At 44.8% G+C, this 14,898-nt stretch overlaps 3 protein-coding genes across 3 annotated transcripts; 2 read left to right on the forward strand and 1 right to left on the reverse strand.

Annotated features, from left to right (window-relative positions):
- Positions 1 to 1,727: 1,727 nt before the first annotated feature.
- Positions 1,728 to 2,594, forward strand: VC83_03966 (uncharacterized protein; the record flags this gene model as incomplete). Its single annotated transcript, XM_024467604.1, has 5 exons — positions 1,728 to 1,806; positions 1,860 to 2,039; positions 2,188 to 2,265; positions 2,289 to 2,325; positions 2,369 to 2,594. 5 exons carry the CDS (start codon positions 1,728 to 1,730, stop codon positions 2,592 to 2,594), a joined length of 600 nt encoding a protein of 199 aa, XP_024324965.1.
- An 8,572-nt stretch (positions 2,595 to 11,166) lies between these two features.
- VC83_03967 (uncharacterized protein) lies at positions 11,167 to 11,465 on the forward strand (the record flags this gene model as incomplete). The annotated part of the gene is made up of 2 exons (XM_024467605.1): positions 11,167 to 11,362; positions 11,410 to 11,465. 2 exons carry the CDS (start codon positions 11,167 to 11,169, stop codon positions 11,463 to 11,465), a joined length of 252 nt encoding a protein of 83 aa, XP_024324964.1.
- An 876-nt stretch (positions 11,466 to 12,341) lies between these two features.
- On the reverse strand, positions 12,342 to 14,828 carry VC83_03968 (uncharacterized protein). Its single transcript, XM_024467606.1, has 3 exons — positions 14,257 to 14,828; positions 13,248 to 13,950; positions 12,342 to 13,103 (listed from the first exon to the last, which is right to left on the reverse strand). Exons 1-3 carry the CDS (start codon positions 14,459 to 14,461, stop codon positions 12,434 to 12,436), a joined length of 1,578 nt encoding a protein of 525 aa, XP_024324959.1. The 5' UTR covers positions 14,462 to 14,828; the 3' UTR covers positions 12,342 to 12,433.
- Between the last annotated feature and the right edge of the window lie 70 nt (positions 14,829 to 14,898).

Below are 14,898 nucleotides of genomic sequence, written 5' to 3' on the forward strand. Positions count from 1 at the left end.
TATAAAAGTAGGACATTATGAAATAACCTTCAATATCTACTTCTGTTCTAAGGAGTATACTGTTGGTGGGGGCATGTAATGATGCCTGTCCCTCAGTGACGGAAAGGATCTGAGTCGGGCAGGTTACGGTCACATGATAAGAGTGAAGGCAGGTTAGCCAAGTCGGACCCGTTTCGGGTACTTAAGGAGATTGACCCAACGGGGGTTCCTCTCTTCATCTTTTTTATATCCTTCATAGTAGACCTATAGGATAGCATCCGTTTAGCCTCCGACTCGCACTCTCATATGCTATTACTGTGAGCTGGGTGCCCTGTGTCCTTACAGGGCACTAATATCATCATCAAGCACTTAAAGGAGCGCCATTCCATTGACTTGAAACACCACAAGAGCAACGCATTGATGGATATCAATCCAAAATAGCTGTAGCCTTTGCCAGGCCACACACAATCAATCATAAACACCATAGACTCAACGATGTCACTGCTGTTAGGCCTTTAGATCTATGTGTTCTTGAAGATCTCTATGTGCGCTGGATAGTAGCATGTTGTAACACTGACTTCTAAACGATAGAAGACACAGAGGTTTCTTGCGTAAGGTTGACTTGACAGAGGAGGCAGGGGATTAGACACAAAGGCTTTCCAAGTAACACATTACAGTATTGTAAAGAATACTATATTGAGTTGAGCACGAAGCTCCTATCTAAGGAAATACTATCTACTTATATAGTGGCGTCGTGCATCATGGGTAATCTGGATAGTTGGCGGATAGCTAGATATTCAGGATAGTTCGTGGATAGCTCAACTATCCAATATCCACTAGTTTCTGCAACTATCCATTAGCCCCGTCACATGGCAGCCTACCCCGCTTCCCACTGTGACTCACACGTCACGTTACTAGGCCCTGGCCCTGTAACCATGACATCATGTTACTTTAACACATGTGGAATTGCATTCCGAATGGTTTCAATCCCCAAGTTCCGCACGTAAGTAGTATTACCTTTCATGATTTAAGGCTTTTATTAATATATTAAATCCAGCCATCAATGAATGGCTGCCTCATAGCTCGACAACAATTCACGATTGGGTTCTTCGTAAATATACAGAAGAGATGGATATCATTCGACAGGCTGTTCAAGCTGCCGTTACAAATATACACTTTACAGTGGACTTATGGACTTCTCCAAATTCCCTTGCAATCCTCGGCATTGTCGCTCACTATATATCAGCAACTGGTAATCTAGATAACTCTGTTCTTGCACTACGAGAAGTTAATGGCAAGCATTCTGGTGAGAACCAAGCTGTGGAAATTCTTGATGTTATCAACGACTATGGCATTGCTTCAAAAGTTGGTTATTTTGTAATGGACAATGCAACAAATAATGATACAATGATCAAGGAGCTTTCAAGCTGAAAGAGGAGCATGAGATATTATGAAACCCTAGGCGACATAGATTACGGTGTAACAGCCATGTGATTAACCTCACTGTTCAAGCCTTTCTCTTTGCAAGTGATGAGGAGGACCTCTCACAGGATAATAATACAGAGCTATTGTCGTCGCCGACAGAAATAGAGATGGAGTAGTGGAGAAAGAAAGGTCCACTTGGTAAACTACATAACATTGTAGTTTATATCCAACGCAGCCCACAATGTATCGCCAGCTTTAAGTTGATGAGCAATAACCTATGTTTGTTGAGAGATAATTCAACACGTTGGAATAGCTGGTATTCAATGCTACAATGGGCGCTACAGGTACAATGTGCTATAGAACTGTTCTGCATAAAATTCAAGGAGAATGAGAATGACCTCCGTAAGTACATACTTATGTCTCTTAAATTTAATTATTTACTAATATTTAAGTAGTTTCACAAGGGGAGTGGCAGGACCTTCGAAATATGGCCTGTATTCTCAAGAACTTTGCAGATGCAACACTTGCTACAGAAGGTTATGCCTCAAGCATTGATTTAACACTCCAATCGATGGACTTCTTACTTCACGTGTTTGAAACTGCGAAGAATGATTATGCAATGGACCCGTTCCTTGGTCCTTGTTGTGATGCTGGGTGGAAGAAGTTGGATAAATACTACAGTATGACAGACAGGACTTCGGCATATACAGCGGCGTTAGTATTGCCCACAATGGAAGTGGACTTGCTTCAAATCAAAATGGAAGGCTGATTGGGTTGCTGAAGCACGTGTCAAGGTTGAGGAGCTGTGGGTTAACAAGTACAAAGCATTGACAGTTAGTGCAGAGATTGCAGAAGTTGAAGGTGAAGATACTGATGGAAGGCAGGGGATGAGCTAGCGGAGCATGGGCCTGTGGAGTTATTGTATAACGGGTTGCCTTCAGACTTAGAAACAGGCTCCGTGTAGGATGGGTAAATCCACAGAAGGTGGGCAGAAGGCGGAAGATGAATCAATCGAATCACACTTGAAGATCTCTGACGAATCAATCGAGCTGGGCAAGAACACATTAGACGAATTCCTTGAACTATGTTGGAGCGCGTCTGATGAGACAATTGAGTCAGGGTGGAACGTCCTCGACGAGTTCGTCAGAGTTTGGATGTTTGATGAAGGAACAGATATTTGTAGAGCTTAAGACCCTTGGGTTTGGGGGCCATGGTGGGAGTAGGGCGATGGAAGGCCTACTCCTATGCGTTAGCCACGGAAGAAGAAAGGGAAGAAGGATAGCTACCTTGTAACGCTGACTTCTAAACGATAGAAGACACAGAGGTTCTCTTGCGTAAAGGTTTACTTATCAGAGGAGGCAGGGGATCAGACACAAAGGCTTCAAGTAACACGTTACTAGTATATAACAAATACTGTATTGAGTTGAGCACGAAGCTCCTATCTAAGGAAATACTATCTACTTATATAGTGGCGTCGTGCCTAGTGGACTCTTGGGAACTCACTCGAGTCCTCGGAGTCCTGGACTCTTAGGATTCTTCTCATCATCCTGCGAGTCCGTCACGTGCCTAGTGGACTCCTGGGAACTCACTCGAGTCCTGGGAGTCCTGGACTCTTAGGACTCTTCTCATCATCCTGCGAGTCCGTCACGTGATACTTTCGGAACTACTATTCTCCGCTGCCCCTCCAGGTACCAGGGCCGGTCTCATGCGACCTCCCTCCTTCCTGTCCTGTAGTTGGCCAGCCTTCTTGTTCCGTCGTAACATACCTTTGCAAAAGGAAGAAAGGATAGGACCTTGTGTTGGGGAGCAAGGCGACGAAAGGTCGAAAGGGGTGTAAGGTGAGGGTGCGAAGAAAGAGGAGAGGTTTGGAAGGAAGTAGGAGTTTGGCGCGGCACCCACAACAAAACGGGTGGCCGCGGCAACCCACAACCAAGGGGGGTCACGGGACCAGCCCACCAAGCGCACACCCAAACAAGCCCACCACCCGGGTCAAAACAAAAAGTCTAAACAAGCCAGGAGGGCACGTAAGCCCTAGCTGTGAAACCTTGGAATTGAGGGCAATCCCTCTAAGAGGGGAGGTAATTGTAAGGAAGGCCATCACGTGCCACCACGTGAGGTCCCTTTCATAAGCGGCCCATAGGGCTCGGTAAAGTAGGGCACAAGGTGCATAGATAAAAGGGGTTGGAGGCCTCGGAAGAAGGCCTCTAGTCAATAGTCGATGTACAGTTGGGTCAAATAAGTGTTCGTCGTTTTCAGCCACCAAAACGCCATGAAAAAAAGCAACGAGTGCGGGGTACTCCCTCTTCAAAAGGATAATATAGATAGAAATAGTGAGTTGTAGATACTGTCATCAATTATTATGGCTCTCCTACCGAAGAGTACTCGTAGAGAGACCTCTGTTGCAAAGCGAGCAACATGCTGGACTTGGTACAAGGCTGGCAAGACAGTGACTGAGATTTCCCGCCTAGAACGCCTACCCCGCACTACTGTAACTACAATTATCCACAGAGCAAAGGCTTCCGACCTACAAGCTCAGCAAGTCAAGTTTGAGAGCAAGGCACGCTCGGGGGCCCCTAGGAAGCTTACTATCCGAGCAGAGAGGGCCTTAGTGCGTGCTGCTGTTACAGATTGCAGAGCTCCACTAATTGCGCTCTGCACACCGAGCAAGAGCGGCTCTCAGATCACAAAACCAACAGTACGCAATGCTCTAAAAAAGTACAACAAAGGACGGAGAAAACCACGCAAGAAGCCGTTCCTTAAGCCTGCTCACAAGAAAGGCCGGCTACAGTGGTGTAAAGCAAACAGAAACGTGGATTTTGGACTTATTATATGGTCTGATGAGTCTACATTTGAAGTTGGCTATGATAGTCGCAACTTTTGGGTTACCCGAGGCCCAGGAGAAGAATTTTGGGAGAAACACCTAAAGCCTACTTTCAAATCAGGCCGTACTTCAATTTCTGTGTGGGGTTGCTTTATGGGAGCAGAGATTGGACCGTTGGTTGTGCTTCCTAAAGGGCAGCGGATGAACCAGCAACTATACACAGAACTAGTTCTCAAACCCTACTTTATCCCATTCTACGAGAAGATGGTTGCAAAGTACGGCCCACAAGTACGTATACAAGAAGATGGAGCAAAATTCCACTTTGCTCCTATTGCTGCAAACTACAAGAGGCTCTGTATGGTACAGAGTTTACCATGGCCGCCACAGAGCCCTGACCTTGCCCCTATTGAAAACGTGTGGCAGCAAGCAAAGCTACAAGTGTCTACTCGACGGCATAGGATCAAGAACATTGCAGAAATGGAGGTGGCGGTACTCTACGAGTGGTCACGTATACAGGCTAGTTTTCTCAAAACCTTAGCTGACTCAATGCCAAAAAGGATTGCATTATGCATTAAGGCAAAGGGTGGTAGTATTAAATATTAATCTATATTACTCTAGCTATAGTACATTTCAATTTTTATTCAATTCCAAAGCGTTGTGGTTGAGTTATTTACGATTGATTTTATGGTTGTGGTTCTTCGGAGCGACGAACACTTATTTGACCCAACTGTACTTACGTAGACCTATTGTCCTTACGAATACGATACCCCTTTCCTGCCTCCTGACCTGGTTCCCTGGACTCCTGTGAGACCTTGGGCTTACGCGTTACATTGAGGCCTCCATCACCACCTAGGGGTGCTCGAAAGGAGCAGGAATGGATGTAGATGGGAGTTATAATGCGTAATTGACTGGAAGTAGAGCCCTTAGGGTCTAGGGGGAAAAGTTGTGAGCAATTTGTCAATTTGAGAAAATAGTTGTAGGTGTGATAATCGTCGGTGTTCGCACCGACCACCCTACAGGTGGTCGGCGAAAGCGAGTTGAAGCCCGAAAGCGACATGAAGCCTGCCAGGGGTCTTGTACATAGCCGAAGAAGAGATTTACACACAAATTATATACGTTTCTCCCTTTCATCTATACACTTGTGACAAAACTGCTTCGTCGTCGTACTTGAAATCTAATACAATGGATGATGCCCTCCAATTCCTCCGCGACAACCCTTCAGAAAAGCCTATAACCGCTGCACGAATATTTAATATAAATGCGAAGACCCTCAATACGAACCTCCGATGAGCGAAACTCAAAGCCCAGGCACCAAACCCTATTTACGGAGGCCACAATAAGATACTTTCAGAGGCACAAATCAAGGCTATATACAAATATGTAGAGGATTCATATTTTGCGGGCTATGGGGCGTCAAAAGCGATGGTTTTTACAGCAATTGGCCACTTGCGGGCAGCGGAAATACCGCCTAAACCAGCACCTTCATGGCCCTGGTTTCAGAGCTTTAGAAAGAGCTCTTCGATCCTCTTTCGAGTTGTCAAAACCAAGCCAATTGCACGAGTCCGAGTTACGACCCATGATATTTCTGCGGTACAATGTAATGGTGGGTGCACCAGATGTGAGAATCTAGCCACCCAAGGAAGGGATGAATTTACTAAGACAACACACTGTCTTAGAAAACAGAGCCAAAGGGTCGTAGCTTAGACTATTCCACAACGCAGCAATCAGGTGTGTGATGTAGTGAAGTGGTTCAGACAAGTTGCAACAAATGTTGAGTCTGGGAACTCAGGGGTAAGTCAGGGGTTAACACCTCACTGACTTTTCAGAAACAAGGAGTAACAAGATCAATGCTTGGAAGCTTGGAAAAGACGTGGAAGTATGTGATAGTCAATTTACTGTATTGTCTGCTTGCCCTTTCTTAAGGAAAGGGCAATCCTATTTATGCTAAAGGAGTGTAGTTCTCTCATTTTCCAAGACTTTCCATGACTTACCAGGCTTGGTAACTGTAGTCGACGTAAGAGAATCCCATAGAACCATCTCTTAGGTTCGTAGCCTATAGGAAGTAAAAGGAGGTCCAAGGTCAGAGTACCCCTATAGACAAATTATGTCTAACTTAACCAATCTTGTGGGTAACTAAAGAGCGATGACATGTAATGAATCATAGAGGTTCGTAGGAGCTTTTGGAGCTATCATTCATGCTCCTAGGCCTCTAGTTGGTAGAGATATGTCATGTGGTAGTATAAGTGATGTCATGTAATGAATCATAGAGGGTTGTAGAGATATGCTATGTTGTAATATCGGCCCAGTAACTAAGGAGCGATGACGTGTAATGAATCATAGATGGTTGTAGCAATCGTTGAGTAGTATTGCTCTTGTTGTTGGTGTGATAAGCGAAAATATGTATAGTGACTTGTAGGTTTGAGGAGGAGATTTCCAAGTTTGCTCTTGAGTTTGATAGCAAACTGAGTGCAACGAATGTCAGTATGACATACAAGACTGGTTTGGAGTGTATTTGGCATGGTGTACTCAACACAATATCCAGCCACAGGATATTTATAACTTTGATGAGACTGGTTTTCGTGTTGGAGTAGCACCAGGGGAGGATGTAATAGTTCCTGTATCTATTACAGAAGTATGTATAGTTCAGTACTTGTAACTTAATACAATTAAACTGACACTATTAAAGATGTATGTTCCAATGGCCGAAAACTGCAAATCTATTACCGTGATTGAGTCAATCTGTGCTGTTGGACAAGTGCTTCCACCAATTATCATTGTATATGGCATCTTGGTATAATGAGAAATTGACTGGCGATGAGCTTGTATTACTTTCAGACCCAGGATATACCAATAGCGAGCTCGCAATGCTATATTTGGAGCATTTTATCATTCATACAGGAGCTGGGCCTGATAAACCTCTAAAGGTCCTCCTTATGGACAGCCATATCAGTCATACAACACCAGAGTTCGTTATACGGGCAACTTCAATGAATATCCATCCATATCCGCTTCCTTCGCATCTTACGCACATTATGAAGCCACTTGATGTTGGTATTTTTCAACCTTATAAACACTGGCACAAGAAGGCAATTCAATATGCTATGCGTAATCTTGATATTGATTATAATATAGCTTCATTCTTTCAGGATTTGAACGAAATCCGCCAGCAGACGTTCAAGAAAGGAACAATCATTAGGTCCTTTCGTGAAGCTGGAATGTGGCCAATCAATTCTAAAGAAGCTCTCAAGAAAATGAAAGTTTATACGATTTGTGAGCGCACTCTTGATCCTCCACAAATTCCACAGACTCCAACAAAATTTGTGCATTCTGAGCTCAAATTACGGCACTGGCAAAGTAAAATACCATGTCTTTTGTCTAGTCCTTCAGCACGAGAATGGGATTCTTGGGCACGTGGTACAGAAAATGTACTTGTTCAAGGAGAACTGGCTATTCTACAGTATGATTTATTATCTACAAAAGTAGCTAATCAACAGAAGGCGAAGCTCAAAAGCCGCTATGTCGCTCAAGCAAATACTGGTCCATTAACTGCTAAGGATGCATGGAAAAAGATTAATGACAAGGCTAGAAAAGACAAGGAAATTCAAGAGCGAAGGGCGAAATACAAAGCACGAGTAGTGCTTAATAAAGTCAAAAAGGAGCTTCATATTCGTGGAGTTGAGGCCCGTAAAGCAGAGCTTTCAAGAAAGCGGCAAGTTAGCCAGATGTTAAAGGCGAAGGAGGAGGTTTCCAATTCCAGATCCAGAAAAAATTGCGCAGGAATCAGAGCTTCAAGAAGAAGCCAATACTCAATTAATTTCAACGATGGGGTACGAATCACAGGCTGACGACGACGACGAGACGGGATTTATAAGATTCAGTGGATTGGATACAGACCTATTTGCGGACAGGGAGGACGAAAATTTAGACCCAGGGTTGTTTTAAATTTGGGAATAGCTTTAATTTTATCATATGATTCAAGCACTCAATTGCTGGTATAGTTGTTTAGATAGTGGTTGTATTAGATTCTACATAGTTATGATATCTGGTAGGCTTCAATTCGCTTTCAGGCTTCAACTCGCTTTCGCCGACCACCTGTAGGGTGGTCGGTGCGAACACCGACGATTATTCTCAGAGATGAATATCCGAAAGGCAGCTCTTATGCCATATGGTGCACGCGACGATGATCTCGAGGTTATTAGCAACCCTTCTCAAATATGCTATGAGGAGTTAATGAAAAGTAAGTTGCAGCTATTATATATATTTACATTACTCGGTGTTCCACCCACTCGCTTCGCTCGTAGGTGGCGACAGCAAGTTGTGCGTGCGACAGCAAGATGTGTGACACATAAAACGAAGAAAAAGACGCCTTATATATCAACTATATAACTATATAATTAAAACATAAAATCAATAGAACTACTATCACTATCGCTACTGCCACTATTGCTACTATCACTTTGATCCTTACTATACCGTAAAATGATCACTTTTGATTTCAACCCTTCCTTCTTCCGCTCTGCTACCCGCTTCCTCTCAACCTTACGCTCTTCAATTTCGATTTTACGTGCTTGCGCTTGTAGCTGCTTTACTACTTGGTCCGATTCCCTTGCTGCTCTTGCGTCTGCTTTTGCTTGCAACTTTGCTTTCTTCTCTTCCCGCATTTTCCGTGCATCTGATGCATATAACTGCCCTCCTTTCTGTAGTGATTTCCGTGCCCTTGCCTTTGCTGCCTTCTGCTCTACTGCACGTAGAGTCATAATATCTAGCTCGGTCTTATAGAGCTCTGCCCGGTGTAGAACAACTGTAGTTCCACGTGCAAATGATTGAAACCCTTCTCTTGAAGGCGATGAGAAAGCTTCCTCTGCTCTCTTCTGCCAATGTTCAACCGCTTGCACACTTTGCATAGTTGTTTTCGGTGTTGAGATAATATTATATGAAGCAAATGGCTCATAATCAGGTGTTTGATTCCGAGTCTCTTGTATCTTGTCAATTACAAGTGGAGGATTATATGGATATAGTCCTGTATTTCTCCAACCAGATTGAATTGTACGGACAGTTAGAGATTGCCGTCGGATTTGCGGGAGGTCTGAAAGGAACGTACGTAGCTTATACTCATAGTCGTAGCTACGTACTGCTTGATCAAGTGCCTTTTGATGAAAGTGTTTGCACTGCTTAAAAACCGCTACATCAAGAGGTTGTAATAGATGTGTTGTATGAGCAGGAAGGCAGCAAATAACAATGTTATGCTCTTCTGCTAATGTAAGAAAGCGCTCTGTTTTATGAGAGTCATGGCCGTCAAGTAATAAGAGGCGAGTATCATCTGGTGCCATATGCTCTGCAGATAGTTGGATAAAATGCATAAGGTATTGGATTGCAATGTCGTCGTTTGAATACCCGCTCTCATTTACAATAATGAGAGCATTTGGCTCAAGGTCATCATTGTACCATGAATCCATATGAAGTTTGCCAGGGATAATGATAGCTTCTGCAAGTGCAGCACCACTTGCATTTACTGCCTCAATTACAGTAACAGAGAGCCGATTCTCAGGATTATCAACAGTCCACTGCTTTACACCGATTGGTACAATAACAGCCGTAGACTTATAACACCCAATCATATAGCCTGTCTCATCAACATTCCATAAATTATATGGCTTAATGTTATGTTTTGTAATAAGGGCGTTATATGTGAGAAAGAATTCCTCAAACACCTCTTTCTTTTGTGCTTGCTTCCGATGTGTATTTAACGTCTTCGTGTGAATTGTATGAAATTCGGGGTGTGCTTTTAGAAAGCGTTGTAGCCACCGTTGTGATGGTATCGTACGATTAGGTCGTAAGTCTGCAACTGCCCGTAGTATCATAGATCGGTTGGCAGGGACCCCGCGCTCAAGTTGGTCGTATATGAATTGACAGACTGCAGTCTCTTGCGATTGAGATAAGACTCAATTGCTACCTCCGTGGGGTAATTGAGGAGACGTAGTACTCGTAATACGACGTCGGAGTGTCTCACGGTTGACATTGAATTTATTTGCAACCCAAGCAATTGTATATGTACTTGGTTGTTTTAAGAAGAACTGTTGGGCCTCATTAAGGCGAGCAATCATAGTAGGATCGTTATTTTGAGGCATTGTAGATACTACGTTATGAAGAATACTATTATTTTTTCTATATATCAAAATAGCGGTGTACGCACATCTTGCTGTCGCACGCACAACTTGCTGTCGCCACCTACGAGCGAAGCGAGTGGGTGGAACACCGAGTACTAATAATATTATAGACATGAGCCCTAAAGTCTACGAAATTATACAAGATGGATCATTCTCTTTCCGCGATCTTTGGCAAGTTCAACAGCCACAACTTAAGGACGGCATCGTAGGAATATACCTCAAACTTTATCGGTCTATTGATGGTTCTGCCGATGGTACGTCGGTATGTCAAAGAACATCACACAAAGGGCTACATCACACAGAGTGATTATTGAGGGACACAGCCTAATTTTGTCCTCAAAGAACCACTACTAGATTGCAAGGCGTGCGACGAGCTGGAAAACAATTGTGCTCTTCAAACTCAAGACTGGTGGTCGCCAACATACAAGATTCCCACATACGAGATTCTTACTCCGGCTAGCTGAGAACACATTCGTTATGCTTCTCCAATCATGGACTTCTGTGATATTTGCAGATATCAATCTTGTGAGCAGTATCAGGGATTTTCATGGAAGTTTCACCCTCGGTCGAGCTTTGGCTACTATTACCAACGACGTCTTTTCATTGTCAGGTTGGCCAAAATTCACACGCCAAGTCCGTGGCTGCAACTGGAACTCGCCAATCGGAGAATTGACCCAAACTACCTCAGCATATACAAAGTATGAGATGCCTGGAGTGATGGATGTGTATAGGTCAGAGTCATGAGTCGTGGAACGCACTGATACCCCGGGAAATATGTGCATTTGTCTCCTGAATTTATGGACCAAGTTTCGTGTCAAGATCCGAGTTTTGGAACAAGATGGATTTTATCTTCGCTGCCATGTCTACATCGAATATCAGATCATGAAGAATGGTCGCCCACATCCAGCACCTTTCGTTAGGCTGCCTTACATTGGTCCATTTAACAACTGGGCAGAGACAGCATGTCTTGGTAAGTAGCAAAGGAACTTAGTCTATGAAATAACTAATAATATACAGGTCTCCGCGCGACTTGGAAAACTACCACAGGAACATGGAGAAGCATGTGGCTCTAGAAAAACAACCTGCCATTCTCGATCGGTAGTCCTACAGGACCATCAACAGCTATATCAGAAGCACACCTTATTGAAGAATCGTTCTTCTACGCCCCAAGACACTACGAGAGAGAAGATGTCCCGAACTGGTATCGTCTCCCGAACTATGCCACTATCAAGACAATGATAGTTGATCATTTCAACCAAAAGATCAACTTGACAGAGCAGCCCCGTCAGAGAGGTGTGCCAATTTGATTTCTTACATTTGCAGACACAGATGAGATCGCTAGGTTGACTTACAACAGTACTGTAGCTCCAACTATGGTGCCTGGGCCTTGCTCATGGGAGAAGATCATGCGATATGTGCTTCTATATCGACAAAATGGTGTGTTAAGTCGCGATACAAGAGATATGTTTTAGTATACTAATAATAAATAGGGCAGGCGAAACTTCAGAGTCGTAGTTAACACACGTAACGGGAGTGCTATAATTACCAACTGCGTGAAAGATCCTGCGATAAACAATGGGCAAAGCTGTGTGGCCTTTGCGTACAGCTCCAGCGGTCCTGCACATACACAAACAACGAGGACATTCTTGGACGAATGGGCACATTGTTTCCTATTGTCTACAGGGAGCCATACCAATGAGAAAACCCCGTCAACATCCCAAACCCCGTTAATATTCTAGGTGAAGTTCCAGAGAATGTAATGACGTTGATGAAGATGACATCGATGATGATGACGATGGACATGAGGGAGTTCCTTCTGGATCTTACACGGAAGATGATGAATTGGATAGGGATGAGTAACTTCTTGCTTTGAGCACAGCAAGGACCCTGTGTCCCACGTCGGAATTCACGAGCAGATGCGCGAATTCAATTGTACCATAGAACAGAGATGAATCTGAGCTTTGTTATGCAGTATACAGTATATGCAAGCATTGGTAGTGAAAGCAGCTTGAGGAGAGTACCACTAAGCACACACAAACTATCAAACTTCCGCTTCCTTGTCCTTCCCAACAATCACATCCCTACTGTGATTTTCCCCAAATGCTGATTCGCCGTCAAATATGAAAGCCACTTCCTCCAATGTCTTCCCCTTTGTCTCCGGGAAGAAGAAAAAAACGAGAACTACTTCTACAGCAAGCACACAGATGTACACGATGTAATACCTCCAGGAAATAGCTTCCATCGCCACGGGGTTAGCATAACCGTTGAAGATCAGCACACAGGTTGCGGCCACTTGCATCAAATTCACACCTTTCGCTCGGAGATTCGTCGGGAGGATCTCACAGACGTACAGCCAGGGCGGGCCGTTCATCCCCATGTTGTAGAAGAGGTAGAAGATAAATATCATGGAGATGACAGCGCTTCCGAGAGAAGTGTCTGCGAAGCCACGTTGCTCATTGATGGCTGAAAGCACCGTCCAGATAATGAAAGACCCCAGCATACCGACAGTGGAGATTAGGAACAAACGGCGCCGTCCGGCGATCTCCACAAAAGATGCGAGAATGATCGAGATGCCAAAGTTGTACACCATGAGGCCGCCGTTAATTCGAAGTTGAGCCGGTGCCGAGGTATATCCAATGTTATCAAGAATCAAATGGAGGTAATAGCTGACAAGTCCGTTGCCCGAAATCTGCATAAACGTCGGAATAATGCTGTTCATTGAAGAAGGCCTGTTAGCACAAGTCCAAAGAAGAAGATCTCACGGTGCGAGTTCAAAGAAGAAGATCTCCAGGTATCAGGTATGAGTTCAGAAAACAGGACCTGTCGGTAGGATATGGTGTAGGGGCCTAACTCACATGATGAGGAACAGGCGGTGCCTGTTGCCCTTAGTCCCCAAGAATTCCAAGTAGCCTGTCCCAGATATCCTTTTTGACTCTTCGATTTGCAGCGTGATTTCTTTCATCTCAAACTCCACAAGGGGCGAGGCCTCGTCCCCATTAGCGTGGTATTTCACAAGGACTTTGTGTGCTTCATCGTGCTTGCCCTTTAGGACTAGGTATCTTGGGGACTCAGGAAGTAGGTAAACGAAGAGAACTTGGATAAGTGGCATGAATCCTTGAAGTAGGGATGGAATTCGCCATGCCCATGAGTTGTTAGATCCCATCCAATATGTACCGTACGTGACCCAAGCGGCCACTATCGCGCCTAAATACCAGAGGTTGTTGTAATAAGCCGTTAGGACTGGGCGGTGCGTTGGGTAAGCCAGCTCGCTAATGAGCAAAGGTGACGGTTCCACGGCGATTAGACCCCCGAAACCAATGATCATTCTTGAGGCGAGGAACATCCCGTAGTTCTGGGCTGCGGCTTGAAGTATGGCCCCAACGACAAGAAGTGCAGAGCCCAAAAAGATTGGGAACCGTCTTCCTGTGTGATCACATAGCCACGGCACAATGGGGAAGGCGAGGATTTGACCGAAGATGGTAGCGTTTGCGAGTGAGCCTAGTCGGGTTCCTTTGGGAGAGCCGAAGTAACTCTGCCATTGGTTCATTGATTGTAAACCTATAGGAAAATAATTAGAACTGTAATAACTTACAGTACTCGTGCGGCCTAAAAGTCCGAAGTAGGGGCTGTCCATAACTGAGAATTCATTCTAGTTAAAGTATGATAATTGTAGCTCAGAGTGGTTAAGCGCATCTGCTTCAATCGCAGTGGCTGCAAAACTCGCTAACGTGATAGTCGCTGTGAGCACCAGCTAGTACCATGGCAGCTGCAAATGCTCGCTGACATGATAGTAGTTATGAACACTCGCTGGATGTATAGTCCTTGTTCGGACCTTTGGGCGGCATGAGGAACTCAGTAACTCACCGTTTAACATAGAACCATCGTAACCATTAGTCGTACTCGAGAGGGCGGGAATTATCATGGCGAGGTTGAGGAGCAGAAGATGTCGTTGCTTGTACCACGGCCGGGGGTCTTTGGGAAGCACATGGCGAAGATTCCAGTCGCCGGGGGCTGCCTTATCCTCGGTGACCTGCGCCGCAGACTTCTCGTTGATTTCTTCGGCGGCCATGTTGTCGGTAGCACAGGCTCTGTGAGGCGTGTTGCCTTGTTCAGGTCTTGGCTGACAGCAGAGGAGAGAAGATTGATCGTCGGTCTGTTGATCTGGTTCTGGAATATCAGTGACCCACGTTGTGGTTATATACTCTGCAGAAATCCAATGCGTGCTTCAGCAAAAACGATGCCCACGAGGGCAGAACAGAGCTGCCAAGTGCGTTGATCTGTCAATTGCGGGCCGCCCTTTATTCCCCACACCCCGCATACTCGAGTAGCTTTCGGCCCTACTCTACTCTATAGGTGGCTGTCGTTTCCTCGGAAGTCGGGGAGTCCCTTACTTTACATTATCTGTGGGACAAGTGGGTTTGGTGTCACAGTCCGAGATTCTGCGAACGAGGAATCACACAGGGTGCACATGGGTTTTCCTCCGTGTTTGCGGGGGTGCAGCTCAGA

The sequence above is a fragment of the Pseudogymnoascus destructans genome (genome assembly GCF_001641265.1).
Source record: "Pseudogymnoascus destructans isolate 20631-21 unplaced genomic scaffold scaffold_8, whole genome shotgun sequence".
Taxonomy (NCBI): domain Eukaryota; kingdom Fungi; phylum Ascomycota; class Leotiomycetes; order Thelebolales; family Thelebolaceae; genus Pseudogymnoascus; species Pseudogymnoascus destructans.

Coding starts and splice junctions, on each gene's coding strand:
- VC83_03968 (XM_024467606.1), bottom strand. CDS start 14,461: ATGGCCGCCGAAGAAATCAACGAGAAGTCTGCGGCGCAGGTCACCGAG. Junction 13,951..14,256: donor CGATGGTTCTATGTTAAACG/GTGAGTTACTGA, acceptor ATTTTCCTATAG/GTTTACAATCAATGAACCAA. Junction 13,104..13,247: donor CACCGCCTGTTCCTCATCAT/GTGAGTTAGGCC, acceptor TTCAATGAACAG/CATTATTCCGACGTTTATGC.